The sequence below is a fragment of the Salvelinus fontinalis genome, chromosome 1 (genome assembly GCF_029448725.1).
Source record: "Salvelinus fontinalis isolate EN_2023a chromosome 1, ASM2944872v1, whole genome shotgun sequence".
Classification (NCBI taxonomy): Eukaryota; Metazoa; Chordata; class Actinopteri; order Salmoniformes; family Salmonidae; genus Salvelinus; species Salvelinus fontinalis.
In genome coordinates, this window is record NC_074665.1 from 15,545,765 (window position 1) to 15,566,873 (window position 21,109).

A 21,109-nucleotide genomic window follows, 5' to 3' on the forward strand; every position below is an offset into this window, starting at 1 on the left:
TCTGCTTGAAAATCTATGGCAAGACATGACAATGGTTGTCTAGCAATGATCGACAACCAATTTGACAGAGCTTGAAGAATTTTGAAAAGAATAATGGGCAAATGTTGCACAATCCGGGTGTGGAAAGCTCTTAGAGTCTTAACCAGAAAGACTCACAGCTGTAATAGCTGCAAAGGTGATTCTAACATGTATTGACTCAGTGGGTTGAATTCTTATCCAATGAAGATATATTAGTGTTTTATCTTTCATGTGTGTGTTTTATGGCTTGTTTCATCTGTGTGTAACTCTGTGGACAGAAAATCCGCTCAGTGATTGACATGGAGACACAGGGGGTTCCTGAGGAGCTGTCTCTCTCCTTCAACGCCACCTGTCTCAATGGAGAGGTCATCCCTGGCATAAAGTCCTGCTCTGGACTCAAAATAGGAGACACGGTAAGAGGGCTTTTTCTCCGATCACTTCATCTTTCCTTATTTTTTTCTCATTTTCCTGAGAGGTCATCCCTAGCCTATACACTCCTGCTCTCGACTTCAAATAGGAGACATGGTACTCAACGGGGCCCTTAACAAATGATGTTGTTTTTTTAAGCCATCCTCAATCCCCACTTTACTGACGACCTTATTTGGGAGAAATGACCAGCAAAAACAGCCAGTCTCTCCCTCTCTCTCTTCCTCTTTCTCGCTCTCCTGCCCATGGCTACCCTGTTTGAATACTTAAAAAAATACACATTTCCTTCCTCCCTTCCTTGAAGTATTCACTGATCTAACACAAATTGATAGATTAGGAAGGGTACATTAAAACACTTTCACCTATCTAGTCATGTCAGATCAACGATTACTTCAAGGAAGTGACGAAGGAAGGGTGTATTTTTGAAGTATTCAAACAGGGTCAAGGACCTCTATACTCTCTTGTATCACTCCATCCTTCTTATTATTTCAGTTTCTTGAGAGGTCATTTTGGATCTGCATGACCTCCAGGGAGCTTGCTTCCTTCCCACTTCTATTCTCTCTACTTGTTTTATTTGTTTATTCCTATTATGAGGGAGGGGGTACGTTGCTCTCTTTCGCCTTTTCTTTTGATGGGTGTGTTACTAACTGGTGTGTGTGTCTGTGTGTCTGTATGTGTGTGTCTGGGCCCGACACCAGCCCGTTTCCTGTACATTTCCCCAGTGCTCTGACTCACTCGTGCCAGCCTCATGATCCATGTCCAACTGTCTAGCTTGGAACAGTCACACACGCACACTCGCATGTGGAGGGGGTCAGTCATATGCACACAGAAAACATCTGAAAAAAGAAATGTGTGTGTACACACTGCTTGTAGAAAAGGCCCATGGAGTTGGTGGAATAATCCTTTAATTCATGGCTACTTACTCAGCTGGGCCAGAGCGCTTTAATTAGGTCAGGTGGAAATGACCGACAGATCTCATCCACATAAAAGGAGGAAAACGGCATCGCCTGATCTCGCTGCTTTCTCTTCCTTAACTCCGTCTGCTCCAGAAGTTCTGTGCGTCCATGAATCCACACTACTCAGTAAATATACCACTTTATGGTTAAAGGAATTCCTGCCTCAGTCTCATCCATTCTTCTGTCACCTGACACGTGACCACCTGTTCACCTTCACTGTCAGTCATCCTACCTGTCCAGCTACCCACATAGATTCCACTAATCTTTCAATGGTCCTTCGAGACGGATGATGACTGAACCAAAGACAGGTGAAATGGCGGAAAGGAGAGTGAATTTGTCCTTTTGGAAATGGCATTGGAGAGCCTACTGGGTATTCACAGTCATCTCTCAGAACGCTACAAATACCAAGTACTAATGGATCATTTGCGGTTTCCTAGTGCATACAGGCTGGCCCAATCTTTTATGCACTCCGCAACACCATACACTGCAGCTCTCCAGGCCCTGAAGGCGAGATATGGTGAGCCACGCCAGTTGGTCCAGAATGAACTAAGCAACATCCTGAACACGTCTCCAATTAAAATGGGAGACCATGCTGCCTTCCAAGAGTTCTCCCTGGCTGTCCAATCCCTGACCTCAATGCTCCAATCCGTTGAAGGAGAAGATGGGAACGAGCTGAAATGTGGCTCCCACGTGGACAGGCTTCTTAGCAAGCTTCCAGTGTACCTCAGAGACAGTTTCATTGAACATTGTTTGAACAGGGGCATCCTGAAAGAGGGCTCGAGAAGCACCTATGCACTCAGAGACCTGGCCGCATGGTTGGAGGTGAAGGCCAAGGCGAAGAGTATCGCTCACCAGGCCACAATCTCAGCCATAGCCACCGGGGGAAGGAAGGAGTTTGAACGCCAGGGGGGACAGAAAAGACCAAATCCCACTACCATGTACTTAAATAGTGAAGCTGGGGAGGAACCCGGGAAGACCCCTCTCAGGAGCAAGAACATCAAATTCCAGCCTTACTGCCCATATTGCAATAGTAAGGGACACTTCCTTGGCTCATGCCCCAGGGTAAAAAAGCTCACCCAAACTCAATTGAAGGCCTGGATCACTTCAGGCGAGCGATGCTACAAGTGTGCCCGTAGCCATAAGGCGGAGACCTGCACATTGAGGAAACCCTGCAATCGCTGTAAGGAAATCCATCTCACAGTGTTGCATGATGTAATTCCCCAAGCACAGAAGGAGCAGAGTATGCTCATGGTAGGAGCTGCAAAGGAGCTGTACCTCGACCAGCAGAACCGGTCTCCAAGGGTCATGTTGAAAGTGGTCAAGGTCACTCTGCAAAGTGAAGGGAGAAGCATTGATACATTCGCCGTTCTAGATGATGGGTCAGAAAGAACGATCATTCTCACGGCGGCCACCCGTCAGCTAAACCTGGAGGGGACTCCCGAGACCCTTAACCTCAGAACGGTGCGACATGATGTTATCCAAATGAAAGGCTCTGCTGTGACCTTTAGCATTTCACCTTCAGGAAACCGGGACGTGGCCTATAATATCACCAATGCCTTCACGGCAGATGGCTTGAATCTTGCGGAGCACTCCTGCCCGGTAAGTGTTCTCCAGAGACAATATCCTCATCTACGAGGATTACCTCTTCCTAACTTGGCCAGAGTAGCGCCACTTATCCTGATTGGGTCAGACCACCCACATCTCGTCACCCCGACTGAGCCTATACGAGCTGGACCAGAAGGAGGTCCCATTGCTGTCCATACAGCCTTGGGTTGGGCTGTGCAAGGTCCAGTCCATCTACTTCTCTCCACCCAAGCTGTACAGTCACAGCAAGTCCTCTTCACCAGAAGCAATCCAGCTCCATCCCCCTGTGCGGCCACTGACCTCCTTCGGAATGTAGAGCTGCTCTGGAAGATTGACACCTTCTCCAACCGGAAGCTACAGGAGGTCACCCGCTCGAAACATGACTCCTATGCATTAGACCTCCTGGAGAAGCGCACCACTACCACTGAACTGGATGGCGTTCAGAGGTACGCAACCCCACTGCTACGGGTGCCCAACCATCCTCTTCTGGCAACCACAACCCGGGCTGTACTCCCACTACTGCGTGGAACGGAGAGACGCCTGTTGAAGAATCCTGAGCTTGCTGAAGTTCATAACCGGGAGATTCAGAACCTTGTGAAGGCAGGCTATGTCACAAAAGTGACCGCTCATGAAGAGGGAAACCCACTCAGCGAATCCTGGTATCTCCCTCACCATGTTATCCAGCAACACGGTGGGAAGTACAGACTTGTCTTCAACTGTTCATTTCAAGCTGCTGGTCAAAGCCTGAATGACTGTCTACTCCCGGGACCAACCTTAGGTCCTTCCTTGCTCGGTGTCCTTCTCCGGTTCCGGCAGCACTCTACAGCCATCAGTGGAGACATCAAAGCCATGTTTCATCAGATTCGTCTCCTGCATTCCGACACCACACTGCTCCGGTTCATATGGCGAGATATGGAACGAGACGCAGAGCCCACCATCTATGAATGGCAAGTACTCCCATTTGGCACCACCTGCAGTCCTTGCTGTGCCATATACGCTCTGCAGAGACACGCACGGGAGCACCCAGACACTGCTCATATACTCATAGACACCCTCAGTCCCACACCCAAGACCAGGGTTGGGGAGTAACGAATTACATGTAATCCGTAACATGCAAGGGATTACAAAAAAAACGGTAACTGTAATCCGTTATGTTACCAGCAAAAATATTGTAAACAGATTACAGATACTTTTGAAAAACTAGATGATTACTTTGAGGATTACTTTTAAATTCAGAAAGGAGGTTTGACACTTCTCTGTTTTCCTCAAACAAGTCAGAGACCACTATAGTGACACACCAAATGGGTTTGATCAATCGCGGGCAAAGAGCAGGAATAGGCTTTTGTAGGCTACAGTCCAAGCTATGTCTTCCAATGGTACGATTGCTGACGGCTTCCAAAGATTTTCCAACTTGAATAAACGCTTGGAGGTAAGGATGACAGCAGTGGTGCAGTCTACGGCGATACGGATATCACTTATTATTGATATCTACATTGCAAATTGGTGTGAATCTCACTGCTGCTCTCTCATTTAGCTATTTGCCCCTTACGGATTGTGGTTGTTGTGGATGGCTGTTCACAAATCTAAATGTGTATTTGAACCCAATAATGGTTGAATTCAAGAAGTTTAAGCTGCCTATCAATCATTGTTTTTGAAACCAGTGGACAGCCAGTGAAAAATACACTCTTGCAACAGATGCACAGTGCGGAACCCAGCCTATGGAATAAAATTGTGGCTTTTATTGCTCAATCTAATTCATGCTGACAAACAAATGACATCCATAGGCCTAACGGACACATGCTCAAACTCGCACACTTAAAGGGGCAATCTGTAGTTGTGACATCCATTTTTGTACATACAGTTGAAGTCGGAAGTTTACATACACCTTAGCCAAATACATTTAAACTCAGTTTTTCACAATTACTGACATTTAATCCTAGTAAAAATTCCCTGTTTTAGGTCAGTTAGCATCACCACTTTATTTTAAGAAATGTTAGAATAATAGTAGAGAGAATTATTTATTTCAGCTTTTATTTCTTTCATCACATTCCCAGTGGGTCAGAAGTTTACATACACTCAATTAGTATTTGGTAGCATTGCCTTTAAATCGTTTAACTTGCGTCAAACATTTCGGGTAACCTTCCACAAGCTTCCCACAATAAGTTGGGTGAATTTTGGCTCATTCCTCCTGACAGAGCTGATGTAACTCAGTCAGGTTTGTAGGCCTCCTTGCTCGCACATGCTTTTTCAGTTCTGCCCACAAATGTTCTATAGGATTGAGGTCAGGGTTTTGTGATGGCCACTCCAATACCTTGACTTTGTTGTCCTTAAGCCATTTTGCCACAACTTTGGAAGTATGCTTGGGGTCATTGTCCATTTGGAAGACCCATTTGCGACCAAGCTTTAACTTCCTGACTGATGTCTTGAGATGTTGCTTAAATATATCCACATTATTTTCCTACCTCATGATGCCATCTATTTTGTGAAGTGCACCAGTCCCTCTTGCAGCAAAGCACCCCCACAACATGATGCTGCCACCCCCGTGCTTCACGGTTGGGATGGTGTTCTGCAGCTTGCAAGCCTCCCCCTTTTTCCTCCAAACATAACGATGGTCATTATGGCCAAACAGTTCTATTTTTGTTTCATCAGACCAGAGGACATTTCTCCAAAAAGTACGATCTTTGTCCCCATGTGCAGGTGCACACCGTAGTCTGGATTTTTTATGCCGGTTTTGGAACAGTGGCTTCTTCCTTGCTGAGCGGCCTTTCAGGTTATGTTGATATAGGACTCGCTTTACTGTGGATATAGATACTTTTGTAAATGTTTCCTCCAGCATCTTCACAAGGTCCTTTGCTGTTGTTCTGGGATTGATTTGCACTTTTCGCACCAAAGTACGTTCATCTCTAGGAGACTGAACGCGTCTCCTTCCTGAGCGGTATGATGGCTGCGTGGTCCCATAGTGTTTATACTGTATGATGGCTGCGTGGTCCCATAGTGTTTATACTTGTACTATTGTACTATTGTTTGTACAGATGAACTTGGTACCTTCAGGCATTTGGAAATTGCTCCCAAGGATGAACTAGACTTGTGGAGGTCTACAATTTATTTTCTGATGAATTGGCTGATATCTTTTGATTTTCCCATGATGTCAAGCAAAGAGTCACTGAGTTTGAAGGTAGGCCTTGAAATTCATCCACAGGTACACTTCCAATTGCCTCAAATTATGTCAATTAGCTTATCAGAAGCTTCTAAAGTCATGACATAATTTTCTGGAATTTTCCAAGCTGTTTAAAGGCACAGTCAACTTAGTGTATGTAAACTTCTGACCCACTGGAATTGTGATAAAGTGAATTATAAGTGAAATAATCTGTCTGTAAACAATTGTTGGAAAAATGACTTGTGTCATGCACAAAGTAGATGTCCTAACCGACTTGCCAAACTATAGTTTGTTAACAAGACATTTGTGGAGTGGTTGAAATACTAGTTTTAATGACTCCAACCAAAGTGTATGTAAACTTCCGACTTCAACTATATATATATATATATATATATATATATATATATATATATATATATATATATATATATATATATCTCCATTGATTCTTGAAGAATATAACTTAGAAATGCCTCATGATTTTAGTTCAACTGTCACACTCCATAAGAACCCAAAATGTAAGCTTGTTTTTCTCCAATGTTTGTAAACATTGTAAATGTAAACAAACTCTGTATAGCCTCATAACATGGTTAAAACAATCATTTTAATATCATAGATGGTCAGTCCTTGCATCCATAGCTCTATCTATTAATCTGAGCGGTTACATTTCTCCAGGCCCATCCCTCAGCATTCATCAAAACAGAGGCAGGGTGTCCGTTTTGTTATCGTTTCATCTGTGGATTTGCCCTTTAAACAGCTGCATATTATCAAGATATCAAAGTGTCACCAACAAAAAGGTTAACAACAGGCCTATTGCAAATGTAGCATATGGCATTCATTTTTCACATGTAAATAGCACTTTCAGTTGTGCTCAAAGCATGCCATTCCATTAACACAGCATTTATTTTTCAACTCGAATCAATGAGCCTAATCTGTCCTCCATGACAACAAAATCATAAACAACAGAGGCTGGCTGAATACACAAATCCTTAGTTTTGGGGTTATGCTCAGGTAAAACAATTTGGCTAATCTATACTTCCATATTTCCAAATTTAGCATCCATATATGGCCAGCTATGTAAACTTAAAAATTGATTTATCCTGCAATAGATGTGGTTCAATTGATAACATACATTTTTTACTTCTTCTAATGCCTCTTAAGGGGAAAGTAATCTAAAAGTAACTGAATGTAATCAGATTACGTTACTGCGTTTGGGTAATCCAAAAGTTATGTTACTGATTACAATTTTGGACAGGTAACTAGTAACTGATTACATTTAGAAAGTAACCTACCAAAACCCTGCCCAAGACACACACTTTACTGACCTACATCCCCTTCTCTAGAACCACATATTCACATTACACATTCCTCCTGTGTGCTACCCATCTACTGACTGCACTAACCTCTTCTACCTCCACACCTCCACCCTTCTACTCCTCCTCCCAGGTCTCCTTCAGCGTGGAGGCGCGGGCACGCGGCTGCCCCAAGGACAAGCGCAAGACGTTCGTCATCAAGCCTGTGGGCTTCAAGGACTCTCTGACCGTCACTGTCACCTTCGAGTGCGAGTGCAAGTGCCAGGCCCACGCCGAGCCACTCAGCCCTGTCTGTAACAATGGCAACGGCACCTACGAGTGTGGCATCTGCCTGTGTGACCCGGGGCGACTGGGGCCGCGGTGCGAGTGTGCCGAGGGTGACTATAGCACCACGGAACAGGACCGGTGTAGTGTCCCCTCCACCGTGGGCATTGGGGGTGCAGGGGGTCCTGGGGCAGCGGTGTGCACTGGGAGGGGCGACTGCGTGTGCGGGCAATGCGTGTGCCACAGCAGCGACTTTGGCAAGGTGTGGGGCAAGTTGTGCGAGTGCGATGACTTCAACTGCCTGCGTTACAAGGGCGAGCTGTGCTCAGGTGAGAGGAGAGGGAGGGAGGGAGGGTTTTCAAAGTGCTTAGTGCCTATAACTACAGCCCAGACTTGTTGCTGGTGTGGTCTGGCCACGTGTTTACATTTCAGTTAGCTGGGAAATTAATTTCTGGCAAGTTCTATAAATGTATATGTATTTCAGTGTTTGTGGCCTACAATCTTTCATCACAATCTGACCTTTAATAATTACCTTTAGACAACTTCTGTAACACATTCCACCCCCCAAGATTAACTTCTCAAAACAAATTCAGTTGTTTCTGTCAGAGTTTCTGGGGGAAAATCTGTGAGCTTTTTCCAGGCCAGTACTAGCCATCCTCAATCCTCACCTTACTGAAGACCTCATATGGGAGGAATTACCAACAATAACAGCCAGCCAGACTCTCTCTCACTCTCTCTCTCTGTCTGCCCCTGTTCTGCCCAGGGCTAAGGGCTAGCTCCATTCACAACAAACATGTGGCTCTGTGCTGTGAGCTGCGGCTGTGTGGGCTAAGACATGCGTTCGACTGGTGTGTTTGTGTTTGAGCTGAGCTACTGAGGTAATGATAGAACAAGTGCCTGCCAAGCTCCGACTTTGCATATGTCACGGAGAAAGAACAAGTAGTTAAAGGTTTATTGTTTGTGTGAAAGTAGTTAGTGTGGGTTGAGTTTAGGCTAATAAGGCTAATCAGGGGGTCTTACATGCTTATGTATACATTATAACTGCACCACAAGTTTAAGTAAGCTTTAAATAATGCGTTAACAGTAGTTCTTACAGTAAGTAGTTAGTGTGGTGTGAATTTGAGCTCAATTTTGGGTGGTTCAACGAAAGCAAATTTCTAGTGTATGACCATCCTTAGAGTTTCGCTCTAATGCTAGAGGTCATTAACTGTAAGCGATGCCAGAGTGGGTGCCTTGTGAGGTAAGGCAACAAGGCTGCTGAACACAGGGAACACATGTAAAGCCTACATTATCTGTGCCCCTGTCAAATAGTGGACTAAGGCCTTCTGTAATGCTGGATTTTGGGTACTGTAAATCTATTCACTTAGTGCTCCGATAACTCTTAATTCAAAGCGTTACATTCACTGAAATCCACTCACAAGCACTATGTCACTAGCTTGTATCCCATATTCCTGTATCCCCTCATAACCAACATCATCACTGCAAGACATGTACCCTGCCTGCTTAGTTGTACATTCACCCTCTCCAATCCAATTCTCACAACCTTATTTGCTCTATTCCCCAAAGTGCAATGATGATTGAGAAAATACCTCTCTGCTTTGTCATTGGCTGATGCTGTCATAGAGCTAAAGATAAACCTGGTCTGGTAAAAGGGGCCTGAGGTAACGAGCTGGAAATGCAGTTGATGTGTGTGTGTGTGTGTGTGTGTGTTATGTATTGTTCAGAGTGGGAAACAATGCCCACATAACATAATTTTAGAGAGAAGCAGTTAAAGAATGGCATAATGACAGGAGAGTGGTGGTTGGAAGGCTTGTGGTTTCCTTAATGTTTGTTTTTGACATTTTAAATGTCAGTCATTTTGTTATCCAGGCGGTTCACTCACTTGCTCCCATTGTTTTCCTGTCCTATTGTTTATCTGGAGTCTGGTTTGTGGTGATAAACCAACAACATCAGATGTATATTCTGCACTATAACTGTCTTACTGGCACTGGGTCCAAAAAAACACACACATATACATGCACACACACGCATGCACACACAGGCTAAAAAAGCACCCAGACACCGCTGACACACCATATTTTATGTTCTAGAGAAACAACAATGGAATTAGTTCCACTTCCAGCGCTCCAACTATTACAGAAACAGGACTTGCTACTTCCCAGTATTTGACTTAAAATTCCTGGAATTCCTCACCATTCCAATCCCTTTTTTCCCCTGACGGATTTAGGGTGGATGAGCGATTTTTGATAACACCCAAGTATGCTTTATAGGGTTCAATACACTTCGTCCAAAATGGTACCCTATTCCCTATTGAGTGCACTACTTTTGACCGGGGCCCATAGGGCTCTGATGAAAAGTAGTGCACTATATAGGGAATAGGGTGCCATTTGGAAAATAGACAATGTGTGTGGAATGTATGGCAAATCTCCTTATGTAATCAATGATTTATCAAATATGTTGTCAAGAGATTGGAAATGCAAATAGATTGTTGATGAAATTACTGTATTCAACATGGTTCAGAAATAGTGTTCATTCGTACCAATCTCTAATGTCACATCCACTGGGATTCATCAAAAAGTGCACAGAAATATTATACACTTCTGTAAATATATTATAGGAAGAACACATTTGAGACTATAGTCACCTGAACGATTACCCATGTTTTGACTTTCTCCGCCCCTCTCAACTTTCCACCCTTCCTTCTCCCTCAACCCTACTCACCTTTCTCCACTCTCCTCTCTCACCTTCCTGTCTTTGCTATACCCTCTTCTTCTTCTCTGCCCTCTATTCTTCCCTCACCCCCATCACCCATATTTCTGCATCCTCTCTATCCTCCTCCCCTCTTCCTTACTTCCTTCTTTCCTTCCCTCTCGCTCTCTCCTCCCCAGGCCACGGCACCTGTGACTGTGGGTTCTGCCAGTGTGACTCGGACTGGCAGGGGGAGAACTGTAACTGCTCCCGCCGTACTGACACCTGTATGTCCAGCCTTGGCCTGCTGTGTAGTGGCCGGGGCCAGTGTGTGTGCGGGGCCTGCGAGTGCACCCAGCCGGGGGCCTACGGGGCCACGTGCGACAAGTGCCCCACCTGCCCCGATGCCTGCACCATGAAGAAGTGAGTGTGGTATCCACACACACAAAGAAAAGGTCTACAGTGTTGTACCTAAGAAAAAGTACTGTACAGTTCAACTCAGACTAAACTGACTCACAGACAGTTGAGTCATTGAATAATTGTAATAATGTAATTGCGTCGTGTTGAGAAGAACGTGAGTAATAGATGCTGACGCGCGTGTGTGTGTGCGTGTGTGTGTGCGTGTGTGTGTGTGTGTGTGTGTGTGTGTGTGTGTGTGTGTGTGTGTGTGTGTGTGTGTGTGTGTGTGTGTGTGTGTGTGTGTGTGTGTGCGTGTGTGGACTGGTACAGAGAGTGTGTGGAATGTAAACATTTCAAGCGAGGGAAGCTGTTTGATGACAACACCTGCACCCGCATCTGCAGAGACGAGATTCAGCTAGTGGACGACCTTGGTAAGACAAATCCAATTTGATTTAAATATCCCTACATTCACAAAGTACTTTACAGTAACCCAACCTTGACCCCCAAAGCAAACAGCAGCACAGTAGTAAGGCAAAACTCCCTAGAAGGAAGAAACCATGAGTGGAACCAGACTCAGAGGTGGGGCCCATCCTCCTCTGACTGTGCCAGGTCGAAGTTTGGAGTACAAATGACCGGCTAGTCCACACAGTTCACAGCATATGTGACCAACAAAGACAAATGGTTGTCCATTTAGGCAAATAAGACACCAAATCATTGACTGAAAAACACGCTTCAAACCACCTCTGTTGAATATCCAACACGAATACCCAAATGAACATCATGACGCTGTCTTGAGATTGTCACTAGCATGACACTATTTACAGTCAAGATGGCTGACATTGTATCAAGATGATTCCCTACTCCTTCTCTCTGTCTCCCAGAGTTCCATGATAAGAATGCTGTGAACTGCACCTATAAGGATGAGGATGACTGCGTGGAGCGCTTCCAGTATTATGAGGACGCCAGTGGCAAGTCCATCCTATTTGTGGTCAAAGAGCCTGGTAAGAATCATACACACACACATGCACACACACATATTTGAGGACATCTTTTGTGCTCACAAAATGCTAAATGTTTTTTTCCAAAATGCTAAACTTCAGATTTTAGTAGAAGTGTGTTTGAACTAAAAAACAAATGTTTTTTATGTATTATTTAGTTTACCAAATGTAAAAGTCACCACAAGACACTACAACCACAAACCAACACATCCAGGCCCACTCTCTTTGGAGCCTCGTGTTGAATCAGTGCTCCCTTTTGATCCCACCTACCCCCATCCATCGCCATCCATCCCCATCCATCCATCTGCTTGTTAAGCGGCCATGTTGAAAGAGTCGTCGGTTGCAAAAAGCTGTTAACAGCCAGAGCCCGCAGAGAAAGCCTGTCCCTGGGCCTGCTTTTAGTGGACCCACGTGTGGACCCTACCTTGTAAAAAGGCGCTCGTAAACAAGCACCCGGCTCCCGAGGAACTCGCTGACGCTTCACAATCCTCTGGGGAGGAAGGAGGGATAAGGGAGAGAGAAGTGGGGTGGGGGGGTAGTGGTGGGGGAGAGGAAGGGAGGGAGGGGGAGAGAGAGACAAAGAGAGAGAGAGAGAGAGAGAGAGAGAGAGAGAGAGAGAGAGAGAGAGGTGGGGGGTAGTGGTAGGAGAGAGAGAGAGAGAGAGAGAGAGAGAGAGAGAGAGAGCAAAATACTAAACAGAAACAGCCATGTTGAACCTGCCTCAAATAGTCATCAAAAGTATTTTGGGTTGTTTTAGGTTTAGTTGATGTGTAGGGCCTGCCAGAACTGGAATTCCTGAAGTCCAACTCACATAAGCAGAGGTAGAATAAACAAACCTTTGGTTAGCACAAAATTTCTAAATCCTTCACTTTCTATGTGTACACTCAAAAAGGTGCTATGTAGAACCTAAAAGGGTTCTATAGCTGTCCCCATAGGAGAACCCTTTGAAGAACCCTTTTTGGTTACCGGTAGAACCCTTTTGGTTCCAGATAGAACCCTATTGGGTTCCATGTAGAACCATTTCCCCAGAGGGTTCTACATGGAAGCCAAAACAGTTTGACCTGTAACCATAAAGGGTTCTCCTATGGGGACAGCAGAAGAACCCTTTTGGAACCCTTTTTTTCTAAGATTGTATACTCATACGGTATATATTGCCATAAACAAGGCGTGTTTACAATCTGAAACATCATCCCATATGTAACAGTATAACTTTAAACCATCCCCTCGCCCCGACACGGGCGCGAACCAGGGACCCTCTGCACACATCAACAGTCACCCATGAAGCGTCGTTACCCATCGCTCCACAAAAGCCGCGGCCCTTGCAGGGCAAGGGGCAACACTACTTAAGTCTCAGAGCAAGTGACGTAACTGGTTGAAATGCTACTAGCTAGCCATTTCACATCCGTTACACTCACCCCCCTTTCCGCAGCAACCAGTGATCCGGGTCAACAGCATCAATGTAACAGTTGTAACTTTACGTCGTCCCCTCGCCCCGACACGGGCGCGAACCAGGGACCCTCTGCACACATCAACAACAGTCAACCACGAAGCGTCGTTACCCATCGCTCCACAAAAGCCGCGGCCCTTGCAGGGCAAGGGGCAACACTACTTAAGTCTCAGAGCAAGTGACGTAACTGGTTGAAATGCTACTAGCGCGTACCCGCTAACTAGCTAGCCATTTCACATCCGTTACACTTACACAATCGGTACAGACTCATACGTTTTATAAACAGACACAAATGAAACCCGAGCCTGGTCCCAGATCTGCTTGTGCTGTGTAGCAACGCCTATGTCAATAGTGTAGGAGTTGACTAGGCAGCACAGACAGATCTGAGACCAGGCTAAATAAAACCAACTTGTGGAATCAAAATGTATTCTGATGAGGAGTCGGGGATCATATCACCCATTCAAAGCCATACAAAGACACTTGAAATGCTAGAATGGGGTAAGACTTACTTCTTTAAGTCGTGACGTGGCACAACAAAAAAATAACTTTTAACCAGTGTAACTATGTCCAATATTTAAAATCATATCCTATAATCATATGCTAACAATGTCCAGGCTCATCTTATTAGACCATGAAGATGGGATGATGGATAGAGCAGTGAGATAAGAGAAGTGAGTAGGAGAGGTAGAGCGACAGGAAATTAAGTTAGAGCGAGGGAGGTATAGAATGAGAAGAATGATGCATAGAGGGGAGGGAAATCGGAAAGGTGGGAGCAAAGAAGTTGCTTTGATGTAGCTGTAAAAGTACACCCATGCCTGCTTCCTCGGGAATGTTGCGCAACAAACGCGCGCGCACACACACACACACACACACACACACCCACAAACAAACGCACAGATACAAACACGGATGGACCCAAACGAGAGACCAGAATGAGGGAGAGTAGGTATAACTCATCTGGTATAGGTCATCCCTTCCTCATGTTCATCACCAGCCGTTTCGCTATGTAAGGGATAATCAAGGAGGGGCTATGCGTTCTATGGAAAATCATGCACGATGTGGAAGGTGTGTTCCACGAGGCGCTAGCGTAGTGGCACTAACCTTCCACGGAGTTGCATTATTTTCCAGAGAACGCATAGAGCCACGAGTTGATTATCCCCGGGTATAATTTGACACATTTGCTGCTTGAAATGTGTTCAGTTGCCGGTAGAAATGTGTTCAACATCCACTGAAGTAGCTAACTTGCAAGTTTACTAGATTGATACAGTAGTTGCCTTGGTAACCAAACAAACAGACTTGCTAGTTTAGCTAACCAAACCATAAATCCTAGTTTACTGTTATGAAAATATAATTCAACAATGCCCATAATGTTTTCGATTCAACTTTGGCTTTCAAAAGTAGCCAAACAAAAGAATGAACTTCACAGCCATTGAATTAGACCGTGCATTATTTAAGTGATAATGCCTAAGAAGCTGGTGTTTGAATGATATACGGTGCATTCGGAAAGTATTCAGATCCCTTGACTTTTTCCACATTTTGTTAAGTTACAGCCTTATTCTAAAATTGATTAAATAGTTTTTTTTCATCAATCTACACACAATACCCAATAATGATAAGGCAAAAACAGGTTTTTAGAAATGTTTGCACATTTATAAAGAAAAAAAAATGGAAATATCACATTTATAGAAATATTTACTATGTTAAAGAACCTTTAGCAGCGAATACAGCCTCAGGTCTTCTTGGGTATGACGCTATAAACTTGGCACACTTGTATTTGGGGGGTTTCTCCCATTCAACTCTGCAGATCCTCTCAAGCTCTGTCAGGTTGGATGGGGAGCGTCGCAGCTATTTTCAGGTCTCTCTGGAGATGTTCGATCGGGTTCAAGTCCGGGCTCTGGCTGGGCCACTCATGGACATTCAGAGACTTGTCACAAAGCCACTCCTGCATTGTCTTAGCTGTGTGCTTAGGGTTGTTGTCCTGTTGGAAGATGAACTTTCACCCGAGTCTGAGGTCCTGAGTGCTCTGGAGCAGGTTTTTACAAAGGATCTTTCTGTACTTTGCTCCATTCATCTTTCCCTCGATCCTCACTAGTCTCTCAGTCCCTGCTGCTGAAAAACATTCCCACAGCATGATGCTGGCACCAACATGCTTCACCATAGGGATGGTGGCAGGTTTCCTCCAGGCATGATACTTGGAATTCAGGCCAAAGAGTTCAATTTTGGTTTCATCAGACCAGAGAATCTTGTTTCCTCTAGGTGACTTTTGGCAAACTAAGTGGGCTGTCATGTGCCTTTTACTGAAGAATGGCTTCCTTTTGGCCACTCTACCATAACGGCCTGATTGGTGGAGTGCTGCACAGATGGTTGTCCTTCTGGAAGGTTCTCCCATCTCCACAAAGGAACTCTGGAGCTCTGTCAGAGTGACCATCGGGTTCTTGGTAACCTCCCTGACCAAGGCCCTTCTCCCCCGTTGGCTCAGTTTGGCCGGGCGGCCAGCTCTAGGAAGAGTCTTGGTGGTTCCAAACTTCTTCCATTTAAGAATGATGGAGGCCACTGTGTTCTTGGGGACATTAAATTTGCAGGAATTTTTTGGGTACCCTTCCCCATATCAGTGCCTCGACACAATGTCTCAGAGTTCTACGGACAATTCCTTCGACCTCATGGCTTGCTTTTTGCTCTAACGTGCACTGTCAACTGTTGGACCTTTATATAGATGTAACAGATGTGAAATGGCTATCTAGTTAGCGGTGGTGCGCGCTAATAGCCTTTCAATCGGTGACGTCACTTGCTCTGAGACCTTGAAGTAGTGGTTCCCCTTGCACTGCAAGGGCCGCGGCTTTTGTGGAGCGATGGGTAATGATGCTTCCTGGGTGACTGTTGTTGATGTGTGCAGAGGGTCCCTGGTTCGCGTGAGGGGACGGACTAAAGTTATACTGTTACATTGATGCTGTTGACCCGGATCACTGGTTTCTGCGGAAAAGGAGAAGGTTGAAGGGGGGTGAGTGTAACGGATGTGAAATGGCTATCTAGTTAGCAGTAGTGCGCGCTAATAGCCTTTCAATCGGGGATGTCACTTGCTTTGAGACCTTGAAGTAGTGGTTCCCCTTGCTCTGCAAGGGCCGCGGCTTTTGTGGAGTGATGGGTAACGATGCTTCGTGGGTAACTGTTGTTGATATGTGCAGAGAGTCCCTGGTTCGCGCCCGGGTCGGTGCGAGGGGACGGACTAAATTTATACTGTTACATAGACAGGTGTATGCCTTTCCAAATCATGTCCAATCAATTGAATTTACCACAGGTTGACTCCAATCAAGTTGTAGAAACATCTCAAGGATGATCAATGGAAACAGGATGCACCTGAACTCAATTTCGAGTCTCATAGCAAAGTGTGGGGTGGATTTCACTTGAATAAAGGATAAATAAAACGTACATCCCTTGGTTGCCCCTCTTCCCCCAGACTGCCCTAAGGGTCCAGACATCCTGGTGGTGCTGCTGTCCGTAGCCGGGGCCATCTTGGTTCTGGGTCTGGTCGGCCTGCTCATCTGGAAGCTGCTGGTCACCATTCATGACCGCCGTGAGTTCGCCAAGTTCGAGGAGGAGCGTGCTCGCGCCAAGTGGGATACGGTAAGAGGCTGCTTCACATCCCATATAAGTCCCATAGGGCGGCGCACAATTGGCCCAGCGTCGTCCGGGTTTGGCCGGAGTAGGCCGTCATTGTAAATAAGAATTTGTACTTAACTGACTTGCTTAGTTAAATAAAGGTTAAATTAAAAGAAAGAAAAAAAAGAGGGCACATGCTTACACAATATTGTGCACACACACACTCTTGGCTTGCTAGGCTGAAACCAACCCATAGCCCATGGGTGGCCAACAACGCCAGTCCTGGGGAGCTGCAACCATTCAACTGGGCACAATCTTCCATTTAGAACACAAGTAGATTCATCGGATGTGAGATTCAATTAATCAGCCAGCTTTCTATACTTAATTTTGAATTTGAAGGTGTCACAGTGCAAGGCTATGAACTACCAGGTATACCATGGTGTCTACTGCTCCCCTACCATACAAGGCAATGTATTAAAGAAGGCAAGAATATCATACATATTTGTTCATTTGGGTTGTTGAAACTTCTATTGTTTGGTTGGAAGCATAGGTCGGGTCTCTCTCTCACTCTCTCTCTCCTACTCTCTCTCTCTCATTATGCTTTTTATGATTTTTTTTGCTGCAATGTTCCTCCCTATACAGAAATGAAAGGCAGCCTCCACTCCCCAGGGGTGGCTTGGTTGGCACTGAAATTAGCTAACGCTACTTAGCTTTTACAGGCAGTGGCAGGGGCTGCCTCACACACACACACTCTTCCCATCAGACGTCCCGTCCTGACCTCATCTGGAGTCCCTAATCCTGCGCATGGGATGCCAGATCTCCCATAATCCTCCTTGCTTAAATGTGCTCAATTTGTTGTAACTCGAGTGCCGGGCAGCATGTGAGCCACAGGAGTGGTAGGTGTACCATGTGTCTGAAGTAAGGCTACTGTTCAGAACTCGTCATAGAGCTCCTGAATTGAGGCCCACGTTCAACTTACGACCCACGTTCAAGTCAATTCAGGAATGGGTGGATCTTGAACTCTAATGCACGTTAATAAATTCCTGAAATGAATTTCAGTTCATCAACTGAATTGACTTGAGCTGAATTGTAGTTGACCCCATAACATTAATTCTGAAACTCTCTGTTTTGAATTGTAGGGCCATAACCCCCTGTACAAAGGAGCCACCTCAACCTTCACAAACATCACATACAGAGGCAACAAGGATTGATGGAAACCAGGAGCACTGAAATGACTGCATCATTTGAAGGATCACTGAAATGACTGCATCATTTGAAGGATCATTAAAATAACTGTCCCATTGGATTCTTTCACTTTCCTCTGGAATGTTACAATTTCATGTGCTGACTCTACTGTCACAAGACGAAGATGTAATATTTGTGTAGTGGTTTGTTGTACATATGTATTTAAACGATAGCAAATATGTTTTTCGGAGGCATTTCAACATTAACTACCATCAAGTTCTATCAAAATCCATAAATATAACTTAGGCTGTCCATTAATGAAAGTAGAGTAGGCTACATTGAGAGATAAATGTACGACAGTAGACTTGACTCAAGTAAGGCACATTACTTTCTTTAGTGACAGAGGAGAAGCGAAGGACAAATAGAATAGAAGAGGACTGGCCACCCCTCAGAGCCTGGTTCCTCTCTTGGTTTCTTCCTAGGTTCCTGCCTTTCTAAGGAGCTTTTCCTAGCCACTGTGCTTCTACATCTGCATTGCTTGCTGTTTGGGGTTTTAGGCTGAGTTTCTGTATAGCACTTTGTGACAACGGCTGATGTAAGAAGGGCTTTATAAATGCATTTGATTGATTGACTGATAATGATACTCATAGCATACGCATGACATCGCTTACTCGTCAGCTTGTTGTAATTTCCTGTTTGTAAGAGTCTGGCATGATAAGCACATTGTCCAAATAACATTTCTGAGACGTGTGGTTTAGCGATCTGTCACTTTGCTAAAACGGAAAAACGCCTTTGGGTTCTCTCGCATTCTCATTTCACAGATCAACAGTTTCCTTCAGCTGTTGACATTGACTTGCAACATATCTCTCAGATATGCCAAAAAATAATGCTTAAATGTTTTTACGGCAGCTTTGGTGTATATTATGATTCTATGTACCGCACATTGCCCGATATCCATAGCGTATTAGAGTAGGACTGCTGATCTAGGATCAGATCATAATGAATAAGATTACATGGATATGGGGAATCTGATCCTAGATCAGGACTCCAACTCTGAAATTACCTATTGGTAAAGAGGTGTGGAGTCTTTGTTTGTATGTGAAACCAGCACTGGCTTCTTACATTCCCAGTTATTGTCAATATAATGTTCAGCTATACCATTCTTCAGACACAACACCACAAATCATCTATCAATCACATGAAAACATTTACTCCTTTGGTGGAAGCATCATAATCAGTGTCTTGTATTCATAAATGTGACGTGTTATTAAGATATTTGTTCACTGTATATATTGTTGCACTTGTTTACTTTAATCAACTGCCCTTGTTGATTATGGGTCAGTTAAGCTGTCAATCATCTGTAAGACTTAACTTTAACTGGACCTCCAGCCAAGATTTCCCTGACTGTTTTTATTTGCTCAAAACATCCCCATTACCAGAAAAGGAAGGAAGCACAGAGTACGCTCTTACTCTTACTATGATGACATCATTACATATCAAATTCACAGGGTCTGCGTTGTAAAAAAAATAATAAAAAAAAGTAATTATTTTACATTGTTTTTCATATCCACTTTTGCAAGGGAAGCATTTAAATGAATAAATAATGGATACTGAATTTGTCTGATATCTATTTCTTATTATGCACTGGGTAGTCCGAGCCCTCGAATGCTGATTGGCTGAAAGGTGGGGCGGCATTGTAGCCTAGTGGTTAGAGTGTTGGACTAGTAACCACAAGGTTGCAAGATCAAATCCCCGAGCTGAAAAGGTACAGCTGGGGCAGATCTGTCGTTCTGCCCCTGCACAAGGCAGTTAACCCACTGTTCCTAGGCCGTCATTGAAAATAAGAATTTGTTCTTAACTGACTTGCCTAGATAAATAAAGGTAAAATATTAGACCATATACCACGAGTGTGACAAAACATTTATTTTTACTGTTCTAATTACATTTATAACTAGTTTATGATAGCAATAAGGCACCTCGGGGGTTTGTGGTATATGGCTACGGGCTGTAGCCAGTGTTGCATCATGCGGAAGAACCGCCCTTAGCTGTGGTATATTGGCCATATACCACATCCCCTCGGTCATTATTGCTTAAGTATGTAATTGTTGTAAAGTTAAATATAAATCAAATCAAATTTTATTTCTCACATACACATGGTTAGCAGATGTTAATGTGAATGTAGCGAAATGCTTGTGCTTCTAGTTCCGACAATGCAGTAATAACCAACAAGTAATCTAACCTAACAATTCCACAACTACTACCTTATACACACAAGTGTAAAGGGATAAAGAATATGTACATAAAGATATATGAATGAGTGATGGTACAGAACGGCATAGGCAAGATGCAGTAGATGGTATAGAGTACAGTATATACATATGAGATGAGTAATGTAGGGTATGTAAACATAAAGTGGCATAGTTTAAAGTGGCTAGTGACACATGTATTACATAAAGATAAATATAAATATAGCAGAACACTGCATGCAAAATGATTGGCTACTGGGTTTTAAAGTTAATAACAACTTTCATATTGCGCTATGGAGAGTGCATGATTGGAATACTCAACAAAATAGTGTTTACAGAGTAAAACTAAATTAATATATTAGAAGTAGTATATTAGGTTGACTATGGTTTCTTGCAGTGTGTGAAGACTGTTGTCTTGTTCACCCCTGAAAGTGGGTTAGCAGTTTTGGTTAAATAAACCCCTCAATATTTTTTACTTGTGAGAGGGGCTTGTCAAAGAACCTTTCCTCCTCTTTGGGCTTCTGTTTCAGGGGCCAAAGTGAGGAGGCCAAGGGCCAGTTTGTTTAGCATATTATTCATATTGTGTTGAACAATGCTTCCCTCTTCTGGCCTGAATGCAAATTGCAGGCCTTTTGGTAGACACGTCGTGCATGACAGTTAATTGCAATGACGGATGACCACCCCAAACCCTGGAATTAGTGATGTACTCAGTCCCAACCCCTGGAATCGATGTAATTAGTTAGTGACCACATTTACATGCACAACAATATCCCATTATTATTCGGGATAGGCCTACTCAAGTATTCTGTTTTTGAGTTTACACATAAACAT

At 44.2% G+C, this 21,109-nt stretch overlaps 1 protein-coding gene across 2 annotated transcripts in view; it reads left to right on the forward strand.

Moving 5' to 3' along the window:
* The window catches only part of LOC129820268 (integrin beta-3-like), a 39,994-nt gene extending 20,347 nt beyond the window's left edge, over positions 1-19,647 (forward strand). For both annotated transcript variants that reach the window (XM_055877354.1, XM_055877413.1), the window contains 7 exons: positions 297-431; positions 7,588-8,047; positions 10,607-10,829; positions 11,136-11,236; positions 11,687-11,806; positions 16,705-16,871; positions 17,987-19,647. In XM_055877354.1, coding sequence (XP_055733329.1) covers positions 297-431; positions 7,588-8,047; positions 10,607-10,829; positions 11,136-11,236; positions 11,687-11,806; positions 16,705-16,871; positions 17,987-18,058 — 1,278 coding nt within the window. In that variant the 3' untranslated portion in view covers positions 18,059-19,647. The remainder of the gene's footprint in view (positions 1-296; positions 432-7,587; positions 8,048-10,606; positions 10,830-11,135; positions 11,237-11,686; positions 11,807-16,704; positions 16,872-17,986) is intronic.
* Positions 19,648-21,109: the final 1,462 nt, after the last annotated feature.